This window comes from Oenanthe melanoleuca, chromosome 2 (assembly GCF_029582105.1).
Source record: "Oenanthe melanoleuca isolate GR-GAL-2019-014 chromosome 2, OMel1.0, whole genome shotgun sequence".
Taxonomy (NCBI): Eukaryota; Metazoa; Chordata; class Aves; order Passeriformes; family Muscicapidae; genus Oenanthe; species Oenanthe melanoleuca.
This window is the reverse complement of record NC_079335.1, coordinates 72,577,752-72,604,838: the sequence shown is the minus strand read 5'-3', so window position 1 is coordinate 72,604,838 and position 27,087 is coordinate 72,577,752. Positions and strand designations below refer to the sequence as shown.

The following is a 27,087-nucleotide window of genomic DNA, read 5'->3' as shown; positions in this document are numbered from 1 at the left end:
GCATATACAGCCACATCTTACCACACCTTTAACCTTCCACCATCACAGAATATGGCTCAAGTAAGACAACACATGTCTTCTGCTCAGTCTACAGCATTCTCCTCAGAAAAACATTTGTTGAAAGAAACGTGTGGGCAGTACAAGCTGCCTTGCTCAACACATCCCTCTGCACAGGTACGTAGTGACATCTGTCCTCACTGGTGACATGGGCACAGGAGCTAGAGACACACTTCCTCTCCCTGGCAGGAGCTCCCAGCATGTCCCCATAGGCTACAGAGAAATACCAAGCATTGGGTCTGGATCTTGAGGATGCCAAAAACATACAGTGTGTAGAGCAGTGAAAAAATGAGAAGAAGCTACAAGCACAGTGTAAGGCTGAAAAGAAACCAAAAGATGCTGACTTCAAAATTTCTCATAAAATTAGTGAAGAAAGCTGTAGAAGTTTTGAAGTATTTTACAATGTTGGCCTTGACTGGAGCCCTGTCAAGAAGTGGACAGTGGACTCTTTATTTCCCTCTTGTCCTCATTTATGCTGGGACATAGGTTTTATGGGTTTTTTTATGCTTTTATGTTATCAGGCAACAGACAGTCCAACCTAAGTTATATTGTTCATAGGAAAAAAAAATTAGAAGTTTTTACCAAACCAAATTTTGTAATATACAAACTAATCTCTAACACCTCAGAACTGGAACAAGATCCCTAGCAATAAACTCCCCTCTTAAAACTGCCAGAGAGTGCTTTTACATTGCTGCACTTGAAGAAGTGGAACTCGTGTTTTCTATCATGAAACTCTGACTTTTTCACTAATAAGTAGCTGTTTTCTCTGTCTTTCTGAAAGGTACAGCATTGTTGTCTGATCCAGAGCACTGCAGCCACGCACTGAGGAACTGGCATCTGCTATGATGGGAATCCCAGCAATGGAGCACATGGGCAAAGTTCCCTGCTGCTGCTACACGCTGGCACCAGGCCAGCTGCATCACCCCAGGAGTATGGAAAGGATGCTCCGTGTTCGCTGGCTTTCCCAAATTCCATCAAAGCAGAAAACAGATCCTGAAGTGATTCAGGGCCAGATGTCAGACAGCGTCTCAGAGCAGCGTTTCACTTTAAAGAGTACTGTAACTCTTTTACATGTCAGACTGCCATAAAAACCCACTAGAATATGACTTAGGCAGCTCAAAGGTAATTTTTAAAAATAGTAATTTCACAGCCTAAAACAAGAGGAGATTAAGAAGCTCATTAAGGTAAACCTTATGCCATTCTAATCACACCCAAATTTAGTTATGCAAGTGTAAAGAAAGCAGTACAATCATATTAGCTTTTGATTCCTGAGCACTGGTTATTACCTGTGTTTTTAAAACAAGTAAATTATAACCACAATCATCTTCCCTAGGACAGTTTGGCACTGTGACTCCCACAGTTCAGCTGTGTGGGGTCAGGAGGTTCAACAGAGGTATTTCTGAAATCTCAAACTCATTTGCCTGGGTAGTCAAGCAAGATCAAACATTTTCAAACACTGAGCTTTTAGAAAAACTGCATACATTTTTGAAAAACCCTTTAATGTTTGTTATCTGATCCATGGTAGGTAAGATGTGAAGATTCAACCGGAAACTGTACCTAAGAAACAAGGTGGACAGAAAGTCTTGATGCTGAATGGGAAACAAACACCACCTAGGCAGGCAACATGTTTCAAACAGTTAAACAGAGTGAAAAAAAAAAACCTCTTCATCCAATAATGGAAAAAAAAAAAAAATCTCAGAACTACAAAAATTTAATTTTTTAAAAAATCCAAATACAGATACTTATCCATAAAAGCACTTAGATTTAAATGCTGACCAGCATTTTCATGCTGTTTCTTCCCTTCAAAATCAATTGTAACACCCTTCACCTGGTAGTGTTTTACAGAGATGGGAAAATGGCATCTTTTCATCCTACCATAAGGAGACCCCCCTCAGTTTCTAATCAAATTATTTGTCTGCTAGCAAAGAAAATAAATTCTTAAAGAAGCACACTTCAGTGACTACAAAGAAGCTTTCTTAGCCTGTCATTTCTTCCTGTTTCACATATTTTGCCTTTGTTTCACCACTTGCTGCAACTGGAGCGGGCCAGAGGACGGAAGTGGGAATAACGATATTTGCACATATTAGCAATGGAGCAGGTAGGACCGTGCTAGCTTAAACTCACTAAATATCACAGAAATCTCGTTCTTTCTCCACTGCAAAAATGAAAGTATAAGCTGCACACAATTTGTACAGCTCCTCCAAAGAGAAAACAAGCTGGTTTAGTAAGAAAGGCAGTGCAAACTGAGAGCTGGATGAGTAACCATCAAAGCAGAAATGTATTGCAGAATGTACAGCAGAAAAGCAAGCTGTCAGGGCAAGTATCCCCAGCCTAAAAGACCACTTCTCAGTGACATAAGAGATCACAGGATCATTTAGGTTGAAAAAGGCCTTTAGAAGCAAGTCTAAGTCTTAACCCAGCACTACCAAGCCCACCACTAACTGTGCCCCCAAGTGCCACATCTACACGTCTAATAAACATCTCCAGGGATGGTGACTCAACCACTTCCCTGGGCAGCCTGCTCTGATGCTCGAATGCCATTTCAGCAAAGAAGTTTTTCCTGATTTCTAATCTAAATCTCTCCCGGTATGACTTGTTACTCGGGAGAGCAGACTGATTCCTACCTGGCTACCACTTCCTTTAGGGAGTTGTACAGAGCAAAAATGCCACCCCTGACCCTCCTTTTCTCCAGGCTAAACAACCCCAGTTCCCTCTGCTACTCCTCACAGGACTTGTGCTGCAGACCCTTCACAGCTCAGCTGCCCTTTCCTGGACACACTCCAGCCCCTCAATGTCTTTACTGCAGTGGGACCCAGAGCTGCACACAGATGTGGTGTGCCCTCAGCAGTGCTGAGTACAGGGGGACAGTCTCTGCCCTGCTCCTGCTGGCCACACTGTTGGTGACCCAAGCCAGGATGCCCTTGGCCACCTGGGCACAGCTGGGCTCCTGTCCAGCCATGCTGACACCGAGGACCACCTGCAGCTGCCCCTTCCTGGGTCCTCCTGAGTCGCACCTGCACTTGTGAGCCCCTTTTCCCTAAACATTCACCTTTCTGACGGGAACACAAGCCAGTAAATTCATACTGCACACAGTAAGGAAAAAAACAAAACAAAGCGCAAATCCCGCCGCACACCGAGCTGTGTTACAGCCGCGATCCCCAGGCGGGTCGGCGCCAATCCCGCTCGGGGCTCAGCTCCCGGGGCCGCTCCCGGCTCGGCCCCTCAGGCCCGCGCCCCTCACGGGCGGGGGCACAGCCGGGCGGCCTCAGGAGCGCCTCTCCGGGAATCGCCACTTCTGGAAAACGGCCCCCGAAGAGTCAAGTGGAAAATGAAATGGGGAAAAAGAAAGAAACAGCAAGTAAAGCCAAACCCTCGCCTCCCTTGGGGGACCGTGCGAGACCACCCCCAGCCCAGCGCGCCTCACCCGCTCCTCACGCCGCTCTCCCGCCGCGCCTCGCCGGGATCCAGCCCGGCTCCAGAGGCACCGCCCGGGGCGGGGATCCCGCGGGGCCGCCCCGCTCCCGGCAGCCGGGAGGAGGGAGAGCCCTGCTGCCGGCTCCCGGCCTGTCTCCCACAGGGCTTCTCCATTTGCCCGGCAGCCGGGAGGAGGGAGAGCCCTGCCGCCGGCTCCCGGCCTGTCTCCCGCAGGGGTTCTCCATTTGCCCGGCAGCCGGGAGGAGGGAGAGCCCTGCCGCCGGCTCCCGGCCTGTCTCCCACAGGGGTTCTCCATTTGCCCGGCAGCCCTTCCCGCTCCTCCGCCAGTGAGGTACAGTGTGTGCCTGGGTGTCACACTGCGCTGCTTTACATTTCAAGACAGCGTGGTTTGGCCTGGAAGGGCCTTAAAGATCATCTAGTTCCAGCCCTCTGCCATGGGCGAGGACACTTTCCCCTAGACCAGATTGCTGAAAGCCCCATCCAGCCTGGCACTGAACTCTTCCAGGGATGGGGATGCATGAAACACTTCTAGGGATTCCCATTCCCTGAATGGAGACCAACACCGTCATCATCTGTTTGAAGTATAGCCATTAAATGTGAACACAGTAACTTTGAAACTATTGGTTGGTTGGTTTTTTTTCCCTATCATTAAGCGTCGATTTCCTCAACAATTCACTCTTTAACAAGATGATGTGCATTCATCCAAAAAGAAATTCCCCTTTGCCAAGTACCTTCCCTTATAATAGTCTTTTATGTGTCGTTTCTCCCAGAGGTATGTAGGGAATTTGCATAGATTGGTGTACTTTCTTTTCTGGTTACACATTAAAGAACAGTTTTCTTCCATCTTGTTAAGGACTTTGCAGGAAAAACAGAAAGGAATTGAAATGGTCCTAACAAAGGCTTAAATCTTTTACAGAGTTACAAGCAGTTTGCTCCAATACAGAGCCAAGACAAACTTACACAGTCTTTTGTTATTGGATTTGGTTTGGGTTTGATTGTTTTTTTCCCTAAAATATCACAAGATATTAAAATGGTTGAAGATCAAGACTTTTCATGAAACAGTGAAGAGATTTGTATCGCGTGGCATGAATATCAGATTGTTTCTCTCTCCATCTCAGTTAATCTGGGCAAGGAACAAAATAGGAAAAACCTGCTAAATATTTGTCTGCCAAGCATTCACTTAGTGCACTCACAGAAACCCATAGACATATTTATCCAAGTAGAAGAAAATCTAGGCTTAAAACCCAGCTAAAAATAGCAAAAGTAAATAGTTGACTTAGGAGGCCTAAAGCTGTCAGTTGTGTAAGCAGCACTGTGTGCTGCTCCATCAAAAAATCCATTTGGAAAAAAAATTCCTAAGTGCCACTCTGTGCCTCTCCACAGCATCAATTACCTGGTGCTTTCCTTCTGGACTCACTGATTGTGTTTAATGTTGCTGTGTCTCAGGAGCTGCAGCTGAGAGACATGCTGTCAGGATATAGCTCACATGGCATCCACCTGCAAAGGCTCCAAGGTGGCTGGAATTCATTTATTTTATTTCCACATCTTGTCTGCAGTTTTCACATACAGTTTACCTTTCCAGCTTTTTTCTTGCCATGACCAGCTCAGTGTTGGTGGCAGCAGATGGTTTAGCATTGTAGCTAAATCCAGGTTTGCAGCTTTCTGCCTTCTCTTAACCTGTGTTAAGATCTTTGGATTTAATTGGTGATTTCTTTGTGCAGGCAGGCTTGAAAGTGAATGTTTATCTGGCTGCTGACTTATCAGAGGAGAGAGATGAAATGTATAGTACAAATGCTACAGATCAACCCCTTTATCAGTGAATCCTTCCCATTTCACAGCTCTCTACTCTCTCCTCTGTGCATTTATTGAGCACTTCAGTGCAATCTGGAGCATGGCCTTGGGCCTCTATACATGGGACTAAGCTTGGGACAATCAATCAATCAATCAATCAATCAATCAGAGATTACTTACCTCTTGAGGGACGTTTTTAAACTAACGCTATCCATAGTGCCTTTTCTTTCTCCTTAAGCTCTTTCTGGACCTCTTCCCTGAATCACAAAGAGATCTCTAGGACCTTTTTCCATTTGCAGGCTTTGGCAGGAAACTCATTGTGAGTGAGATGGGACAGCATCTACCTGCCTCTCTTCTTGGTATTGGATACATATACCACTGTAAGACTGAGCCAGGTAACACACAACCCTCCTGCACTGTTGGACTGCTCCGTGTGTGCTGTTCCTGTTAGCTGAATATGGGTTAGGATCCTGGAGAGAGCAAGCAACATCCATGTCTGAGCTGGGATCAACAGCAGAAATGGAAGTAGCAGCTAACTATTTAGGAATAGCAGTTTCTTTCACAGGCTTTGCATAATTGGAGACTGCTACAAAAGTTCAGAAAGCTTCAGAAAACATCAACTTCTCCAAAATTATTTCAGAGAATCATAGAATGTTAAGGGCTGGAAGGGACCTTGAAAATCCTCTAGTCCCACTCCCCTTGCCAGGGATGGGGCATCCACAGCCATCCTGGGCAACCTGTTCCAGTGTCTCACCCCCCTCACAGTAAATAATCTCTTCCAAATGCCTAACTTAAATTTCCTCTCTTTCAATTTCAACTCCTTGTTCTATCACTGTAGTTCCTGACAGAGTCCCTCTCCAGCTTCTCTGTAGGCTCCCTTCAAATACTGGGAGGTTGCTATGAGGTCTGCCCACAATCTCCTCTTATCCAGGCTGAACAGCCCCAGCTTTCTCAGCCTGTCTTCATGGAGGTGCTCCAGTGCTCATATCAACCTCATGTTCCTTCTCTGGAGGTGCTCCAACAGAACAGTGTAAGGAGACAGAGAAGGCCTTACACAGCCTATGCATTCAGTAGGTTTCAGCAGAAATAATGCATTCTCTGCTTTGCCTCTGAGTAGGCAGCAGCTCTGCAGGGACAGGGGACAGCTCCAGGGAGCTCAGACTGGAAACAGCCTAAATTGGATTCTCTTCCTCCAGACTTCCTGGCCACGACATTTTGCATATGTTTCTGATACTCAAACAAGGCTATGTACTGATGGCAAAGTTCTACTGCTTAGGGATATTTATGACATTTTCTTTCTTTAGGGGAGTATTATGAACTTTCCCACAACATGAACCTCCAGGTTCTTCTGCAGGTCATGGCATTTCCAAGCTGCAGCCATGACTGTGACTACCTCCCTCTGCGTGCACCCACGTGAGAGTGCACAGCAATTACAGCAAAAACTCATGCTGAAAGCCACTGCTAAGCAAGTGTGAAGACATTTCAACCGTGTCTGTTTAAACCCACAAATCAGCAGCCAAAGCCACTGCTGTGCTCATCTGCACTATAATCATGGCACAAAGAACATAAACAATTCCAAACGAGGGCTGAGGCAAAGGCAACAGCATCCAACCCAGCCAGAGTAGGAAGCCTAGGTGCAGAACCGGTGACAGCTTCCTCCTTCAGTTTTTCAAGCCCATTTTTAAGAGTCAAGAACCATTTCCTTGTTTATCGTAACTTATTACCACTGTCAAGGTCAGGTAGTCTGACGCACAGGTAAAAGCAGCACCCGTGCAGCTGTAATCAGCAGCACAGGATTTTTCTCTAGCTGATCATCAGCTTGTTAACATGCCAAAATTTATAGCACAGCAGCATGAACTTACCGGCACTTCTTTCTGAGCTAATTCGCTTTCCTTTTTCAGTGAAGTGGTCTCTGTTCTTGCTGGCCCTTCTGTCATGTTTCCTCTGCATCTCCTCTCCAGACTATCACCCCCAGTTGGATTTCTCTCCTGATTGCTGTTTTCCTGGGGTTAGAAAATGAGTCTCTACAGACTCAGCTTGTCTTCACAGATCAACAAGCTATGAAAGGATCTGGCTTCCTGTTTCATTTCCGTTGAAGTTTTCAGAGTCACACAGGCTGTCTATGCTTCTCCATATCCAAGCCACAAGAAAAAATTGAGCATAACTCAGCTATTCATAAAGGTCACATTGCTACCTCCCTCTGCATCTCCCAAGTTGCTGGAGGGATGGAGATTGCAGGGTGTTTTTCAGGCTGTGATGCAGCACCCATACATGGTCTCTATCTCAGTGGTAGTCCACAGTCACAGCTTCTCCTTTCCAGCTCCAATATCACGTTCAATTGCTAAGCTCTTATCATGCAATCAATGTGCCTCCTGTAGAAACAATCAGACCGTGAAGAGGAAACAGGTGGTCCACACAAACATCCCATGGTTATGGAACATGCTATGTAAAAGCAAAGTTTACACAGATATGGTTAAATCACTTCATAGATATGGGGTTTTTTACTGGAGTAAGCAAAGTGTTCTTTGAGACAGTCTTTCCTTTTTCCTCCTCACTCATTGTTTTAAGTTAAATGAAAAAAAAAGTGGTTTCTTACAGTTTAAGAATATTAATTCCTTCTTAATTATGCATTTGGAAGATATATCACAATACCACAGCTTACAAGTTCACTAAATCTAGTCTCCCACTCTGAAAATACCCACAAGTTCTTGTTTCAGAGGGTGAAGCAGCCACTTGTCCTTGCCTCCCAGAGATTCCTACTCTGTTAACAATTGTTTCACATTTCACATGCATTTAAAAAAGAACCAGTACAATTACTGACTCACATACTCCCTTTCACTAGAATGTCAGCTTCCCTTTCTACTCCTTTTATTACAGTATTTTTGTCAATTTAGTTCTAAAATGCTATTTTTCAATAATCACCTAGCATCAGGAGCATTTATTTTAAAAAAATAAAATGGAAAGGTGATGTTGGGGATATAACTGTTACATATATTACATTATTCTTTTGTTTGTTGGCACCTCAGGAGCTGAACGTGAAATCTGCTCTCCCTGCTCCAATACAAGCCTTGGGTCCCATGATTTCAGGCCTGCTAACACTTCTTATTTCACCATTTACTGTGGAGGAAGGAAGAAAGGAACAATAAAGAATTTTCTTTCCTAAAGTGTTCACTTGCTACCTTTGAATGGTCTCTCATGCTATTCAAGCTACATGCCAGTGAGCATCCAAAGGCAGCAAGTGAACTAAAAAACTGTGTTTAAATGTGTTACACACACACACACACACACACACACACACACACGTTTATATGTATAGAGGTGTATTTTTGTCTGTGTTCTGTTCCCATTAGCAGAACAAAATTGTTCTGAGGACAGATAAACTGTGGACTGGCTACAGGACTGGTGCATCTCTTAGGGAAGATCTGGAAAGAAAATTAGCAGGATGGAAGAAAGATACACTGCACATGCCCTCTTTTGCCTTCCTTGCTCAACACTGGGTGTTTGGTACATTTTTTTGGTTTTGGTTTTGGTTTTTTTAAAAGAAAACAAATAAAGGAAGCTGTCTAGTTTAAATTTTACAGTGAAATTTAACTTTCTTTTCTGCACTGAATTCCCTTAAGTCACCTTAAATTCCTCTGTTGTACTTCTTACTTCATTTTGGTAGGGTGGATTGGTTTGCTCTGGCCATAAACATTATGGATATTTGACATTTCCTACTCTTCGTCTCTTCTTGCAGTTTCCACATTCTTTTACCTATAAACCATAATTCCCAACCAAGCATAGCTGTTTCACCTGGATAACTCTTTAGTATCTCCTTAGGCTTTATCCAAGTAGGAAAAGTGTGGATTACCTCCCTTTCCTGCTGTGCTGGGGCGTAAATATTTGCCCAAGATCTGAATTTCTTCCATACCCCAGAGAGCATCTTTAGGGCATGGTGAGAATGCTGGGACATCTGAACTCTCCATGTGGCAGGGAACTTGAGGGAGTTTTGGAAAGTGATGCTGTTTTTGCTCCAACAGGGTTAGGTGACAAAGAAAGGCTCCAGAAGGGAGAAGAGGAAAAACCAGGACCTTCTGCACCCCTTCCTTGCAGGAAAGACCCAGCTGAGCTTTGGAACTGGACTAAGTTACAAGAAATACAGGATTCTTTCCCCATATATACCATGAATCTTATTTTTAGTTAGAAACTCTGAGGTCTAGGCAGGGTTATGGGGAAAAGAGAAAGACAAACCTTAGAGAGAGGATGAGTTTGGTATGCTGGAGGCACCTGGGCTGACAGAATCCACAAACTAAGAATAGCTGTGTTTTTCTAAATAGTTGGTGTTTGTTTGCATGGCTGCCTATTTGCACTCTTTATCACATTCACGGGCTGACAAGGAAATTTCCTTTGTCCACCCCCACACTTGTGCGGCGGCTGTTATCAGGCGGCCTCTCCTACCCGCGCCATTCCCTCGTGTTTCTGTGAGATGCAGCAAATGAGATCTGCTCTTGGCCTCACCACAGCCCACTGTGGTTGTTTCCCTGCTCACCAGTGATAGGAGAGCTCTTGGCTTCCAGCAGCAGCTGGGAAACCCCAGCATGACATGGCACAACGTCACCCAGCTCTCTGAAAGCTGTAAACACAGGATGGCCACCTGAGCTTGTCCTGGAGTTGCCAGCACTTCCATCTCCATTGCTGAGCCCTAGAGACAACTTCCTACTTCCTGCTTTCTCTCTCTCTGGAAGCAGTTTGTTACAGAGACAAATATCCCCAACCTCCAGCTGCATGTAGTCACTTTTGTTCTGCTCTAGCAGGTTGTCTTACCGTCTCATCTGCTATCTGAAAGAAAAATCACCTTTTCAGAACAATTATTCTTATTGCTGACAACTTTCTGCTGCAGCTGGATAGGTGGGGGCAAGCAGAGGTGCTGTCCTAGGCAGGTGCTCAGTTGGTTACTTAGCAGTTCAACAGGTACCCTTTTCTTTCTGAAGACTAGTAAGGGGAACAGCATCAATACAATCTACTTTCTGGATTCTGGAAGCATGAAATGCACTGTGAGTGCAGAATTGCCTCCTAGTGCCTAGGCTTGGGCACAGAAAATCAACTTCCTGCAGAAGAAAAATCCCTATTACGAAATCTGTGATGGACATTGCTTTTTAACAATTCTTTTAAAATCAAGTACTTTGTACTTGAAATAAGAGTCCGTATTATGACTTACTTTTATTTAGAAATCAACATGCAAAGGCTCAGCTGTTTCTCCTTCATCCTAGAAGATTCTACTGCCAGAAGAAACAACATACAGCCTATTTGTAGGCACTTTCCTTTTTTTTTTGTTTTTTTTGTTTTTTTGTTTTAAGTGTCAATCCCTGGCTTTGCAACAGTGACTAAATATTTATGTTTCATTGCCAAAAGTGCATAGCAGCAAACCAAAGCTAGCATTTTAAGACTTGTGTGCTATGAGTGACTCACTGGGACTAAAGATGTGAGCACCCCCTTCCCTGGGGTTCTTCTCTGAAGCAGGAGGAGCAGCTGCTTTCTGCCACCCCCTGAGAACCACAGCAGTCACCAGCGAGGGCTTGTTGTGTACTGGAACAGCAAAACAGGGTCACTGGGGGGAAGAAAGGAGCTCATTCTTTTCAGAGGAAGGAGTCACTCCAACCAAAAACATCAAATGCCAACAGTAAAAAGAACAAACTTTCTTCAGATGGAGACTTAGTAACAAGCAGGAAAATAAAATACACATAAAAACCATGTAAAAACTAAGGGAAAGCAGTAGCCCGTACACATAGAAACAATGGAAAGGTCATAGAGAGACAAGGGCTTGAGCATACACATGCCCCCCTTCATAATGCAGCTCATTGATCTAAATGTCTTTTACATTAACAGAAAAAGCAACAGAAGATGTTCCTTTCTGAAAGACACTTTGTGCAGCTGGTTGCTTATTCAGAATTGCAAAGATAAACATCCTGGTTCTATTTGCCATTTTCTTTCCCCGATCCCCCAACAATCCTCCCCATCCATGCTGATAGCTGAAATTAATATAGGTACTTCTTCATTTATCAGAAAAACTACCTGCTGCTAAATTAATATAGGCTATACTTAACTATGTATTTCACAACACAGAAGGAAGGATGACATCGATTTCTTTTAATTGGGATACAGGACAGGAATTCAGAGGATGAACATCTATTTTTGCAGTTGCCAGAATCTTACGTATCTTCAGCAAATCCTTTTACCACCTGTTAAAAAGGGGGAAGGGAACTAAAAAGCTTTCTCCATCTGTAAAGTAAAGCTTGATTAAAATTGAGAGCTGCTGAAAATACCATGGTGATGGAGACTCTTCAGCTGAATATACAGCCCCCGCTGTGATAACAAGCAGCACTCTCATCTCCCTCTGCAGTCAGGGACAATAAAGACAGAACTCTACTTGCAAGGGATGTCAGTATCTTTCTGACAAAGGATTCAATGATTTCTCTTGCTGTAATTTTTTTATTTTTTGACATTTTCCTATTTAGACAGCAAGTTAAGGATTAGGATTTCTACTTTTCTGGCAAATATATACATGTATATTATTTTTAAAATTCCCTGTGTTGAGAATGTAAGAATGAAATTTCCTGGCTGTTCCCATATGGCTTCTTCTCAAATATATATGAACATGCAAATTTTCTTGGCCCCACCTTCCACCACAGAAATTTTTCTCAGAGAAGTGTGCCTTTAGATGTTTATAGGATTTCTGTAGACCCCGGGGCCCTGCAGGAATTGCTCCCTCATCGTGCCAGGCATGCAGAGATCCCAGATGCCACCCATGGGTGTGCACAAAACAGACAGCACAGCATAGTGCAGGAGGTCTGATCCATGCTTGGCATGTTGGGCTCCAAGTGTGATCCATATAGGGAGCTGGTGCTTCATTTCAGCTTCTTGCATCCATTTATACAAAGAAGGTGGGGATTTTGAGTAGTTCCAGGAGAAAAAAGCAGAGGTCTTTCTCCTATGATTAGGAGAACTGTGTCTTGGATTCTGCTTTTATTTCCTCAAAATTATTTCTAGATTTAATCATCTCCTATGAGCAATCTGGATTCACATAACAGCAGAAAAATGCTACTTTCTGTGGCAGTTCAGGATGACAGTTTGAAGACTCTTGAAGCTGCCAGTAAATTTTTATAGGGAGTTTTACATTTTAAAGGATCATTAACTATACAATCCCATAATTGGATCCTTATGTTACAGGTTTTGTTTGAAAGCTCAAATGGTGTCTACGTATGTTAATAAACTTATTTTAGCACTGAGAGCACAAATGTGTGACAAATTGCCTTGGAGGAGAAATGAAAGGGAGACCATCTAAACTTACATTTTTGTGAGGGAAGGAATCTGACATGTTGGGGGCACAGCAGGAAACCAATGAGGAACAGAATGTACAGCCATGGCTGCTGTTAAATATAGATCCTCAGTTCTGAGGCAGTGCAGAGCCTTGCTCTTGGGGTCTCTTCAGCTAACAGGTGTCTCATGTCCTCAGAACACCTCATATTCAGGACAAAAATTGAATCAGATGAGGGTATTCTGCCTTTTTCTTCATCTTCTGTAGGTAATTCCAGAAGATCCTGGAGCACTTTTCTACAGGTGATACAAGCATAATATTGCTGGATTCTTTTCTTTTCTTTTTTTCTTTTCTTTTCTTTTCTTTTCTTTTCTTTTCTTTTCTTTTCTTTTCTTTTCTTTTCTTTTCTTTTCTTTTCTTTTCTTTTCTTTTCTTTTCTTTTCTTTTCTTTTCTTTTCTTTTCTTTTCTTTTCTTTTCTTTTCTTTTCTTCTTGTTTTTTTAAATAAGTCTAATGTAACTCTGAAATGGCTCCATTCTGCCACCAATTGTGTATTACAGGTGAAAAACAACTTCCAAGCAGTGAATTCTTTGTGTTTTGCTCCATTTATTCTTTTCCAAGTGAGTGTAGGAACAGTCCTTCCTCCACTGACCTTCAAGTATTACTCTGACACAAAATGCATTAGCATGAGAAAATAGTGTGACTACTACAGCATCATGGTAAGGTAAATACCCTATAGTTATACTTCCTTCCTCTGGCAGTATCTCCAGGAGACAGGCTTCATAAAGAGCTACACCCAGTAGTAAAATAATATATGCTGAATAAACAAATACTGAGAGATGTTATAAAGTCCAACATGGAGCTCAGCCAGAGCTGAGCCACTGCTTTTAAGTGGCAATATGTCAGCTGCAAATGAGCAATATGAGAGAAGCCGAGACATTTGTATAGCCAAACTAGTAGGAGCCTAAAATGCCAAAGTTAAGGCTACAGATGATAGTAGGTTTTGCACAAAAAACATGCTGGGTCTCCAGGCATGAACCTATAGCTTTTGAGAGCTTTCCCCCTCCTTCCCATGCCTAAATATAACATTAGATTTTAGGGAATAAACCAAAATATTTTTAAAAAGCAGCCTAAGTGTGGCTGAGGGACTGCAAGTACATGCTAGACAGATGCCCTACCTTGTATTTTCCTCATCAGAACCAAAGATGGGACTTCACAGTGTAGCACAAGCAAAGATCTCTGCTACCACCCTGCCTCCACTGCCTGGTTGCTGTGATAGATTTGCTCTGCCCAGCACTGTCACAAACAGCTAAAGCAGTTTTGACATTTTATGTCAGAGTTCCATGGTGTGGGTCAGCTGTCTTGCTGGAACAGGAAGCTGAGGTGTGGCTGCCACAGAGACAGATTTAGGATGTAACTCCTGCTCCTCAAAGGGAGCCCAGGACATACAGTGTCATGCATCAAAACACTGCAAGGCAACAACGTTGGTACGCACAAATTCTTATAGATAACTTAAGTGTTTGATCTCTTATATATATATGTATGCATAAATTTTTACCAACAAAACTGTTTTACACCTGAGCTTTTTGTTTCTAGGACAGGGTACTTTGGGCATAAAGCTGTGTCCCCCCTGGCATGTGTTTCCCTGTGTCCCTCTGGGCCATAGTCCCCTCCTGTCTGCTGGATTTTCACCACCATAACTGTGGATAACAAGTCAGCAGAAGAGCAGGAATTTCCACACAGCTGTCATGATTTGCCATTTGTACTTCTTCATTTTTCCCCCCCAACACAAGCATTTCTACACCCCCTCTGCCAAGAACAGCTCAGACTGTTTAACTGTTTCATAATTGGCAAAGAGCCCTTTCACCTTCCCTCTCACAAAGTGCTGGATTTACAAAATCTTTAAGTATGGACAGAAGGGAAGAAGCTGGAGAAATACAACACAGCTTTGGAGAGCAGCTTGAGCAGAGCTCCCCAGAGTGGTACAAAGTTCTGGGAATTGTGTTCTCCAGCAGAAAGATCAGAACAGCAGCTCCTGCTAAAGGCAACATCTTTCAGAGTAACACTTGTCTACCATGGAATAACATCATTTTCACTTCCTGTGGCTGGAGAAATGCAGAAATGTACAGAAAAAAAAACCCCAAACCACCTTGTTGACAAGAAATAGCTGCAGTAAGACAGGATGGCAGATGCCCCATGACAGCACTACAACATAAAAGAGAAGTACAACAATTAAGACAATCCACCCTTTTACTACTTTGTTGCAGAAGACCTCAAATATTTACAGAAAGATATCTTCTTCATCTAATGCCCTTTTATCCAATGGGAAAGCTTTTCCCTTGCAGCTCTAAAACACAACAGAGGGGGAGGCTCAAGGAACAAAGTAGAAGTTGGTGTTTCTCTGGCTTGGGCAAAAAAGTCAGTGTCTGACACCAAGCAAATTTAACCAATTAAAATAAAACTCTGCCTTACACAGGACAGTAATACTAAGGCTCTGAAAATACTTTACAACTTTGTCTGCAGCTTCCACACTGTTAGACTCCACAGCATATACATGTAGTTTCAATACTTTTTTTCTTTTTAATCACAATGGTTACTTGCTAATATAGGGATTGATGTGGGTTAGAAATTATAAATTATACAAGTGAGATTAAAGTTATCAAAGTTATCAAGTTATTTGGGAAGAGATTTGTAAAGCAGATAAAGAGCTGGTCTGGAGCACTTGACAGAAAAGCTGACATCTGAACTAATGGAAAAGAACATTACCATTGCATCATAATTTTTTTTTTCAAACCAGCAGATGGAGTTTAGGCCTTGTCCAATGTTACTCCTCTCAACCCTTGCAACTGACTAACAGAAAGAAATATTTGTTTCTTATTTGTCAAGCCAAACATTACCAACTAGAGGAAGATTAAACTCTGATCAAGTACTTGCACTACTTACCTAGCCACACAGGACTGGAAAAGTGACAGCATGCAAACAGAAGCAGATGTTGGCTTTCACAAACAAATGCCATCCTTACCCAGGCATGAATCCTTCAGAGGATGAAAGGGAATCACAGGCTTATCAGCCATGTACTGCCTATCCCAAAACATTCTTTCTCAAATATAGTATCTCTATTAAATTCCAAATAAAGATATTTTCCTCTCTCTGAACTTTATCTCTGCAGTCTCTTTGGGATGGTATCTTCCAAGCCAAGCAGCAGATACTTCTAGGGAAATGCTTTTAACTTGAACAGTGAGATGTTTTGAAAGGACGCCACCAATTTTCAGTAAACTCTTCTCTCTCCTCCACTAGACCTATTAGCTTATCAGAAATGACTGGAAATACTTTTTAGAGTAAAAACATTGATTACTATTTTGCGTGTTTGAATAGGTTTCCAAGCCAATTCTCCTCTCTTCTATCTCCAGGGCTTACCATCCTCTCCAGCATTTCTCCCATCCTGTTCTGAAGTTGTCTGCAATGTATTGCTCATGGCTGGACTGATGGATGGTAGTGCACTCTCTAAAGCCAGTGGTGACCTAGTTACAAATAACTTACAGACAGTACAAGGAGGTAGCAAACAGCACTCTATCAGCACAGAGAAAAAGACAGTAGGTAAATTAGATATTTGCTGCCAAGTCTCAGATCAAAAAGCAAACAACGTGCAGGCAACTATGCCATGGTTTCTGTAGATGCACCATTCTTCCCTTGGTCAGATCCCGAGGCAGTGGCAGGGATCAGGTGCACAGTTAATGTCCAGTGTTGTCCATGCCTACTCCTACTCCTACTGTTATCCTAGAAAGACATGTGCACTTACTCTTTCCTGTGTTTTCCTGCTGTCTTTCACTTCTTTCTCCCCAATCTCCATCTGTCTTGGTCTTCTTGAGCACATTTCTGAATCGCCAAATGTTGTGAATTGGAGGTAGCACTCTTGGCTTCTCGAAGAGATCATGCAGAAGAAGGTCATGCTGTTCCCATGTCTTGTTGTTATCACAACTGACTCAGATTGTGGAAATGCTTTTGATTTCTTTCCCATGAAACACCAGAAAATTCAACTCTGACAGAGACCTTAAGAAATGAGGATTTCTTTGTGTGCATAAATAACCACCTATGCCTCTCTTCATCACTGCTATATATCTACTTACAGAGAAAGCAAAGGAAGGGAAAATAGCATTTTATGCATGACATTAGTTTGCAACTCCTGAAATTCAGAAAAAAAAACCCACCAAGAATTATATGGGCAGTCTACCTATCTTGAAGAAATCCATACACTCTTCAACACATATACTCATTTCAAAAATCTTTGCAGCATGCATACACTCCACTGCAGCTGCCACCCTTTCTTACAGCACATCATTATCCACGTGTGCCAAAGTGTTTTGGCACTGTGGCCATTATATCCTTTCCTATCTCATGTACAGTGATGTGTCAGAAGGAGGATAGTGGAGAAACAGCCACAGATGGAGAACACATCTCAAAGTGTGTGAGTGAATGGCCAGTTTTCTTTTCTCCTCTGGGTGCTCCCATACTTGCCCCATGCTGAGTGATGAATCCAGGCAACACCACACACATTCACAGAGTAGCTGAATGTGTATCAGATTTTTACTGAGCAGCAACAGACTCATCAGACATGGGAACCAAGGAACACAGTAGTGCCTTTTTGCAAATGAAGCTCTTTGACTTCGCAAATCACAAGCACAAGGACATGTTTCATTGCTGTTGTCTGAGCTGCAGCAAAGAATGCTCTCAGCAAAGGTTGTGGATCTACCTTGACAGTCTTGCTGCAAGCCATGGAACCACCAGGTAACCAGTGAGACTAATTCCCCACGGTCACAACATATGATCATTTAGTTCTGGCAATCACCACATATGAAGACTGCCCTGAAAGGTTTGATTTTCAGCATAATAACATTTTGTGTGAGTTATGAAGCAAGCCCTCAGCCACAGAAATGTGCTAGATGGAAAACAATTACAGTAATTTCTTGAGTCCTGGCAGACAGAATACTAAGCATTATCTCAACATAAGCACTTAAAAACCCCCTGATAAGTTAGCTGGAAGAAGAAAACATTAGAAGGAACAGTTAATGGATTAGAATCTCTCTCATCCTCCTGGAAGAAAAAATGTTTGAGAAAAGGCATAGCTGGTACAGATAATGGCCTCATCCATATCATGACTATCAGTATACCAGGAATTCAGCTAGGATTTTCATACTTAAAAATTCCCTAGAGAATGGGATGAGAGTAAACAGATCCTCTTACCACAAGCAGAAGACTTCCTCAGTAGATATGCTGACCCCTACATTGCAACCTTGTACTGTATCACATATCAGATTACTTATACTATACCCAGACTTCATTAGAGAATATCATATTTACATTTTAAAAAATAGTAGACTATTAAACAGATAGAGGTCATGAAAATGAAAAGGATGGCTGGATATTAAGTGAAAAATCAGGTCCCCTTACAAAAATCAGTACTTAATCCAAAAAGACAAATAACAACTAGAGTCACTTTAGACTGGAGAGGCATTACCCACCTGGGCCATGGGATGAAGTACACTGACAAGGTTCATGTTCTTTCAAGCAGGTCTGAAGAGCAATGTACAATTCCAAGCTGTCACTCACAATCAGCAGCCAGGGTAAAGGCAGCAATCATCACCAGATTTACACCCTGCCTTTCTTTGTGAAGGATCCTCGGGAGAAATGAGTTTAGGCCTCCATGAAACTCCATGAGCAATGAGAAATCTTGACATTCAGGCACTTTTTGGTGATAATCAAGTTATCTTCAGGATGCCCCATCCTAAAAGCTTCCTCTTAATGTTTCATGATATATCATGACATTCTTTTTCCGTGTGTGAATCAGCCAGCACTGTCCACTAGCATCTAGAACTCCAACAACAGCAACAAAATCAGAACACGCTGCACTAACTGGGACTAGCACAGATTCCCAGATTTGAGTTTTCCTGGCAAGCAAAGAGTCCAGAACCCTGAATGCCCAGAAGAATGCTCCATCACCAAAGAAGGAAGCACTCTTTCACCATCAGTCTTGAGAAATGGCAAATTAAATGACATCATTCTGCAAATACTCAGTGGATCTTGGCATCACTGAAGGGAAAGTCTGAGAGCTTGAAGAACCATCCATCTCAAGGGATCACATGGTCTTCAGCGACACACAGGCAAGACATGTAAAAACAGGCAAGATACATGATGTAAATTGACCAGAAGTGATTAGACAGGTTCCCAGTGGTACAACAAGGAAAGCTTTCAGCTGCTGCCAGCTCTTCCTCAGCCTTGGGAGCAACCCTTGGGATTGCAAGCCCTCACAGAGACTGAGTTCAGGGTGTGCCAAGTGAATTCCTGGTGCTGACTACTGCCAGTGAAGTCTTCAGGAAGCACAAATGTGAAATTTCTGCAAGTAGCATTTGCAGATACTCCTGATGTATGAGTTCACAAGCCTCCTGCTTGGGACCCAAATGAATACTTTTTTTGAATTGAGGCGCTCGTGTCCCTAAAATCAGTGTTTGGCATTTAATGTGAAAGAGGCAGAGTTTCAGATTAATCAAGTCCAAGGCAGGTTACATTTTCCTCTCTCGGGACAAGAAATAATGGCTCCAGGAGCTGGCAAGAAAAGTCCTGCAAAAGAAGTACTGGGAAAAAGTCAGGGGAGCTAGGCTGGCTATCTGAGTAGTAAAAAGAAAGCCAGCAGTAGTCAGCTTAGTCAGCTTCTATTTGTTTAGTAAAAGAGATTTCTATACTCAGTTCCATCAGAACAACTGCTCCCTAAGCCAATTGTAATACCTCAGCTTTGTCTAGGAACTAGAGTGGCTCAACAAAAGAAAATTATTATTCATGGGGGATGTACTGAAGGGGGAATTCAAGATTTACATGTGTGGTCATGGATTCTAAATGAACCATTGAAGCTCAACTTGGCAACATGATCTCAGGATTGTTCTACAAAGTATCAGCTCAAAAGAAGTCAAATACTAGGAATTTTTAGAAAAGGAATAGAGAACAAAATGCCATTTTCCAGCTGTGCAATTTAAGGTGCACCTGTATCATAAATACTGTATGAGGTTTGCCTCCTCCCATCATAGAAAATATACAACTTGGAACTAGGGAAGGTTCAGAGAAGGGCAATTGAGATGAGAAACACCTTCCCCATGAGGAATGAACAGACTGGTACTCTTCAGCTTGGCAAACAAATGACCAAATGAAAAGTAATTTGCAGATCATAAAAGCAAAGGTAAGACACAAAAGTTGGGGTATGAACTGTCCATTAAAAGCTTCAGAGATATTAAAGGAAGATATCAGTTGGGTTCTTGGCATAATATATAGTTCAACTTCTTCATAACTTGTTGCTACACAAAGTTGGGCTACCACTGGTTAACTGCTATTCTAAACCAACAATTATGTGTTAAGTAAATGTCAATGAACTTCTCTTCCATGAGATACAAACTCATAGTTTTGTAGGAAGCCCATTGAGTATGACAGATGAGAATACACTAGGATGGTAATGGACAAAATGTCTTTTGGGAGCTGAAAATTCAGCCTGAAGTGTTGCTCTGGTGTTAAGATTTCATCCTTTCTATAGCTATTTGTCCTCTTTGGATAGAAGATATTTTCCTTCAGGAAACATGAACCTTGAGAACGAGTGTATTGCCACAGGCATAATGATGGAATCTGGAGCTTTGTCAGCAGCAACTGATGAAGTCTCAAGCATCTCATCTTCACATTTCCTTGAACAACAAAGTAAAAAAGTCCCTCCAGAAGTAGAAAATGCACGTTAGGATAAAAACTCATTAAAAAAGCAGCAAGCATTCAGATTACTGCCCATGAAAATCACACAATGAAAGGATCTTTTCAGTAAAAAACTCAAAGAATCTATGTATTAAACCTCAAAGTATCTCTAGCGTGTTTCCTCATTTTAACCTACAACCAGTGAAGAAAATGGGAAGCTTGTGCTCTCCTCTCATACTAGGGTTGGTTGATAATGGCTTTTTCTGTGACTGGAAGGCACAGATTGGCTGGTGGGAGTTTATGATTAGCACGACTGGTGCTGGCTCTCCTGACATTACTGAGGGGAGAGCAGACTGCTCTACTCCATGTCCCCAGCTGCCTCATTCCCACAAAGACTTCTGGATAGGGCTAAGGGCAGTGACTTAGAGGAAATGAGAAGTGTTCCTGTTTTGAGGACAACTTAATGAGAGAAGTATATTCTCCTGCTCCTACACTTCAGGTTCCTAGCCCCTTGGCAGGTCAGGGAAATGGGAGATGCCATTCCTGTGCTGATGCTCAGTGTTACAGCGTGGCACTGAAGATCACTGAGTGCAGTTACCTGGGAAATACTGACGTTACCACCAGGCATGTTGTGTATCTACTTGCCAGGAAGGAGAGAGAACGGAGAGATCATCATGCTCCTGCATTATAATGCATACAGGAAGAGCCTTTTGCCAGCATGAGGTGATGTGAATGTGAAAAAATACTGGAAGCAGAAACTCTACAGACAACCTGTCTGCTACTCTCAAATATAAGCTTCATCAAGATTTAATTTTAGGAAAGAAATTGTTTGCCTGAGGGATAAAGCATCACAATACCTGGAGCTCGTTTAAACAAAAACAGAAACTTGGTCCTCCAGGGTTCTACCTACCTCCACATGCACCTGAATGCCTGTAGCAGAGACATTAGTAACACCTCCACACTGAGTCTATTAATTCATGGGAAAGGTTTATAATTTTCTGGACTGGAGCTAACATGGTAACACTCCCTCCACTAATCCCTAGCACATGGATACACTGCTGTATGCAGCAAAGATCTTCACCAAATACCAACTCTCAGAGATTTCACTACCCACAGCAGGCAGTTCAGTGTATTCCTGTCTTCATTTCTCTTAAGATCTTGGGGAACCATGGAGCTTAACCTCAAATCAGCCATCCTTGCTTGCATTCATTTCTTACTCACCAGCCCACCTTTCAAATGGAGTCCTACATTGACACCCTCTGTGGTGGGGTTTTAATGCTTCCTGGCAATGTCATGCAGTAAGTTACATGCAAAGAACATCCCATTCTGTTTTCAGGCATCTTCTACTACCAGTCAGGTTTGCATGGTTACTGAAATATTTTCAAGAAGACGGATGCTTTTGCTGTGTCATTCTGGAGGATCTCTGCTGTGCCCTGGCCTGACCATACTTTTGGATTTGGAGTAAGAAAAAATCAATTCTTTTTTCTTCTGTTCATCAACACATTAATAGTCCTATCTGAGAATGACTTACAGTCAACAGGAGCATAGGCAGGTATGTATTAGGCCTCTGCCTATAGGAAGACAATGTAGGTTGCTTTCCTGATCATGGAAATCATGTTATCTAGTTAAGTTTTATGCTTAGCAGTTGCACAATTGCCTTCAAGTTAATCAGTGTTCATTACATGTGCAATGAAGAATGGGGCTCCCAAACTCAACTTTAGAAATACTATCTCATGCACCAGCTTTAAAGTATGGCAACCTCTTCTCTTCCTGAACTATCAGTAAAAAGTGATTGGGGCATGTTATCAAGAAGAAACACTTAAGAGTCTTCTCTTGAATCTCCCTGGCTATTCACCCCCCATTCAGCTGTAACATTGACTGCCATTCCCTTGGCTCTACAATATTCCCACATCAGGGCCTGACACCAGCTGCTCTGACCCATGTTTCTGGTCTCCACTCTCTATCAGCCTGCAGTGCTGCTTTGTGTGCAGGACAGTCAACAACAACTGCACCCACCCCAAATGGCATTTGCAGCCTCAACTACACAGTCTGATGAAACAAAAGGATCTTATGTTATCTCTTCAAAGCATTTCAGTAGATTTATAAGTAGAAGATCTGAAGCTAAAGATCACCATTCAAGCTTTGTGCAACTGGAAGCTCTTGCACCAAACTGCATATTTTTGTGTAGAACTCCACTCTGTTGAAATATGTTGGCTGTCCCAAGTAAGGGGCTCATGGAGAAGACCAGAAAGAGCACACTCTGTTTACATGTGAGCCAAAGAATCTATCTCTGCTACCTGAAAATCCTACAGGTGCATTATTTGTCTGTAAAGCACTTTAGTAACTTATCCCTAACTTAGTACATCTTTGGGCAAGAACCATTCCACAAAGCATGTGGCCATCTACTTCCTGGTCATGGAAAAAGCTTCCAGTGGTTCATCCTTGTGAACAGGTCCTTCCTGAACATCCTCTGTCTATATGTAAAGTGTCTCTCTCAGTTGTCTCTCCCAGTAAGTAATAAAGGGACTGTTCAATTGCCTGACAGGGAATAGCGGAAAAGAGCAGGGAAAAAAATGTATACAATACAGCAACAAACATAAACACTCTGTATTGTTCCCTGACCTTCCACTTAATTTTTGAATTATAAACAGCTACTGATAGCAGAAAAGCGAGGAAGAGAAATACACACAATGAGAAACTTTTCTGCTTTATGAGTTTAGTTGCAAATCCCAAATCTTGATGTTTGAAAGTAACTTTTCTTCATAATGAACCTGGAATGCCTAAAAGTTGTGGGAAATCTGTTCCCTGGCTTAATTCTAAACTGAAATATCATCCTCTGGTCTTCAACTGGGAACATCTGGTAGAAAACTCTACTGGTAAAAATTTACTAGCTAATAAAGACCATAATACATTTCCACAGTTAGACAGTTACTCATGTTTTATATAAAAGCATTCATGACACTACAAAGCACTCAACACTTAGAGCAAAGGCAAATATTATTTTGTAAGGCATGAAGGAAAGATACATCATTGCAATTTAAAATGAATTTTATGGCAATAAAGTAACATACTTTTTAAAAAAAAATACAGAGCCAAATTAAAATATAGCCAAACCTAAACTGTCAACTCCTTAAAGCAAGAGATCAGACAATTATGTCAAATATGTTTAATTTTTTTCAAAATAACTGATGGCAAAATAAAATATTTACATCATGTCATACCGTGTAAACATGTAACGTCACTGTACAAAGAAATATACATGCAAAATAAAGCAAAAAATTTAACTAAAACAATAAAGGAAAATAATACACAAACATAATGATATGAGGTTGGTATGAATACATATCCAGTTTAGAAGTCAGTTGTTTTCTTTTAAAAAGTTTCTGTACAACTTTACAAAAAAACCAAAAACCAACAAAAAAAAAAAAACAAAAAAACCAAAAAAAAACAACAACAAAAAAAAAGAAAAAAAAAAAAGAATAAATAGGATACAGTGGAAGCCACAAAGCTCAAAACTAACCCAAGCTAGGTTATGGCTTAACACCCATATATCTAACTCTTGTGGGATGTCGGCTTGGTTTCCTTAAACATGGCATTTCATACAAACATAGATGTTCACAACACACCCACGTGAACTCAGTGATGCACAGAAAACCATCTCTGTCTTTTTAAATACCTCACGCTAATAGTACTTCAACCTTAAAAACAATTACTAAGACAATTACATTACATGTCCAATTCTCCTCATCTGACCACTACTTTCCTTATGTATTCTTCACCAAAGACCACAAGATTAATTTGTTCATTTCACAGAAAGAAGTAAAAAAACAGATTTGAAAATTCTTAGAAGTAGTTAAGTGTTGAGACTGATTTGGGGAAAGTCAGACTTTGGCATTTAAAATATAATAATAAATTTTAAAAAGTGTCACTCTGCTTTTGAACCAGTTTGACATTTGGGATACGAATCTCTCTCTCTCTTCCATTTTTTTCTTTTTAACAATCCTTAAAATTGACTAGTCTTGACTAAATTCTATGCTAATCCTCGTCTTAAACTAATAATGACAGTGTGGTACAACACACCTGCCCAAGCCCACCCAGAACCCCCAACCACACAAACAAAACCATAAAGCTCGCAGTACTAAGTATGTGCTTTTTCTATATATTTATTACAGTTACAACAGAGGTCCTCATAAATAGTTGCATAAAATGTTAAAGCCACAACATTGCACATGATATGAAAGAAAACAAAATCCCAAATGAGTGCATTTACAGTATTTCATCCTGCTGTATACTGCTTGACAATTGGGTCAGCAAGCTGGGCACCAACCCAAAGTTCTTTTCTAGGGGGACAGTGAGAACTGACCCAAACTGAAGACCCGCACAGTGGTATACCACCATTTAGGAAGGAGGGGGAAAAAAGGATGAGAGGAGGGGGAAAAAAATTACAGACCGAAGGCAGGTAACAGTCTATATACAAGTAAGGCCTACATTTTATCAGAGCAAAACAATTCATTCTATTTGTATGCAAAATCTTTTGAGGTTGGATGCACTTAAAAGCAGAGTCTGATCTCAGTGCACTGCTACGTGAGATACATACAGGCGAGGCAACTGGAAAGCTCTAGGACCAAGTGAAAACCAGATGTTATAAATGGAGGCCGTACCAATGGGCAGCCATTTTAGTGAGTCTTCTCCAGGCATGATCTGATTTTTGTTTAACACCAGTGCTTTAAACATAGGCATTTCTTCCTTGAATAAATCTTGAAAACGGTAGCTAAGTTCACTTGCAAAATTCAACTCTTGTTTATTAAAAAAACTATTTTTTTTTGCAGAAACCTGAATAAAATACTGTTGCTGTATCGCTTGTGACTGCTTTTTGCAGAGTACAGTGCTATTGTCCTCCACCCCCGTGAAGTCTGCATCTCCAGTCCCCCGCGCTGCCCTGCGCGGGTCCCTGTGGAATGCATTTGCACACGAACATTCACTAGCAGCTGGTTGGCTTGGGGTTTGCTTTCCTCAAAATTCAAGTCAACAGCTGATTGGCAGGAGGAGTCTATCTCCAGTCTGATTGATTGGCAGGAGGAGTCCATCTCCAGTCTGATTGATTGGCAGGTGAAAGAGAATGAGAGAGAACTTCAAGCAAGGTCAAACTCTTGGCAAGAGCCTGCTCTGTAAGAAGTTTTTAATGCTACGGATGGGTCGAACATCATTCTGGTGTTTTCGCCGCTCAATGAACGAAGTCAGTCTGGATGTATCAATGCTGTCAGCACTTTTGCTATTCCCCAGCTGCAGCCATTGCTCCTGGAGGGCCAGTGCAGCCGAGGGACGCTTAGCTGGGTCATCCTGAAGTAGGAAGCATACAAAATCTTTGGCCTTCTGGCTAACTCCTTTGAAGTAGTCATCTGGGAAACTAAAGTCTAAGCGGCAAATATTCAGGCAAGTTTCCTCTACACTTTCATCCAGGAAAGGAGAGACGCCACTAAGAAGGACATAAGTGAGCACTCCAATGCTCCAAACATCTGAAGTGAGTGAAACAGGATTTCCAAGAATAATTTCAGGAGCTGCAAACTCTGGGTTTCCAAGTAACTGGTGGATATAATACGTGGTATTGAGCTGGACTGCATCTCCAAAGTCAGCCAGTTTTATTGTTGGCTTAGTGGAACTCTGGTCCACCAAAATATTTTCAGGCTAGAAAACATAAAAGCAAAAGTTAAAATATCTTTTTTCAATCAGTCTAACATACATTTAATGCTCCAACTTAAATGCTTCCTAGCCAGTGTGGTCAGCTCTAGAACATAAATAACTAGCACTCTATAAGGATCACTGCAGAAGGCCAGCTCTGCAAAGCTTTGGAGCAGTCTTAAGACTTCCCCAGACCAACCAGCAGGTGGATTCTTGCCTATTGCAACATACAAAGAATGTGCTTTAGCTGCTGGCACTGTATTTTTTTGCAGGAAATATAGTTCTGCCAGTTAATACTTCACTTGTTTGTGACACCAGCTTTGCAAAGCTTCATAGGAACTGTGTTTCAAAACTTAGGATTAAGGAACAGCAATCACAAATAGAGGGTGAATAAAGCAACTGCTCCATTTGTTTTACGACACAGACATCAAAACCATTGCATTTAAAGACTGGAAGACTTTGTAGATATTTGCATGATGCTTTCAACAGAATCCAGTTTTATTTGGCTGTTCTTTCATAAAATGCAGCTGTACAGATGGAAGACAAGCCCTGTTAGGAGACTATGGCAGCAGAAGATCCTGTTGGATGCACATGACTTCAAGAGAACGGCTCCATTATTTGTGAACTGAAAATGGTATTATTTCTAAAGAGTCTTATTTCTAAAGCTACTGCTGCTGTAGCTGTAATCTCTGCAAAGTAAGAGCAACTTACCTACAACTACTTTTTAATTAGTTCATCTGTATGTGAGACCAGAAAAAGTACTGGTGAACACTAGAAAAAAATTAATGGTATGAAGACCCAAAACTGGTTCTGCTTGGAAAACAAAAGCACATGGAGGGAAGAGACTCAGGCCTTTTGCTTTTTCTCACCATGACTCCATTTGGCTAAAGAGACCCTGCCTACAAAGATGACTTGTCAATGCTAAAATTATTATTCATATACAGGTGAAAAAAAGTGTAAAGAGTAAGTTTTTAATTTATATTTACATTAAGTAAATATAAATATAAATATAAATATAAATATAAATATAAATATAAATATAAATATAAATATAAATATAAATATAAATATAAATATAAATATAAATATAAATATAAATTCTGACATAGTATT

General features: G+C 41.7%; 2 protein-coding genes across 4 annotated transcripts in view; both read right to left on the bottom strand.

The window, feature by feature from the left end:
* The window catches only part of OTULINL (OTU deubiquitinase with linear linkage specificity like), a 35,635-nt gene extending 17,262 nt beyond the window's left edge, over positions 1 to 18,373 (bottom strand). Inside the window, exons 1-2 of one of the 3 annotated variants that reach the window (XM_056484861.1) lie at positions 18,096 to 18,373; positions 7,146 to 7,655 (exon numbers count right to left, since the gene is read on the bottom strand). In XM_056484861.1, coding sequence (XP_056340836.1) covers positions 7,146 to 7,233 — 88 coding nt within the window. In that variant the 5' untranslated portion in view covers positions 7,234 to 7,655; positions 18,096 to 18,373. Of the gene's footprint in view, positions 1 to 3,481; positions 3,565 to 7,145; positions 7,656 to 18,095 lie in introns of those variants that run through there. The other 2 variants (XM_056484866.1, XM_056484865.1) reach the window with 2 other exon arrangements.
* Positions 18,374 to 23,445: 5,072 nt separating this feature from the next.
* TRIO (trio Rho guanine nucleotide exchange factor) overlaps positions 23,446 to 27,087 on the bottom strand; it is a 244,848-nt gene continuing 241,206 nt past the window's right edge. Inside the window, exon 57 of the mRNA XM_056483314.1 lies at positions 23,446 to 25,980. Within this exon, the coding sequence (XP_056339289.1) occupies positions 25,438 to 25,980 (543 nt within the window). The 3' untranslated portion in view covers positions 23,446 to 25,437. The remainder of the gene's footprint in view (positions 25,981 to 27,087) is intronic.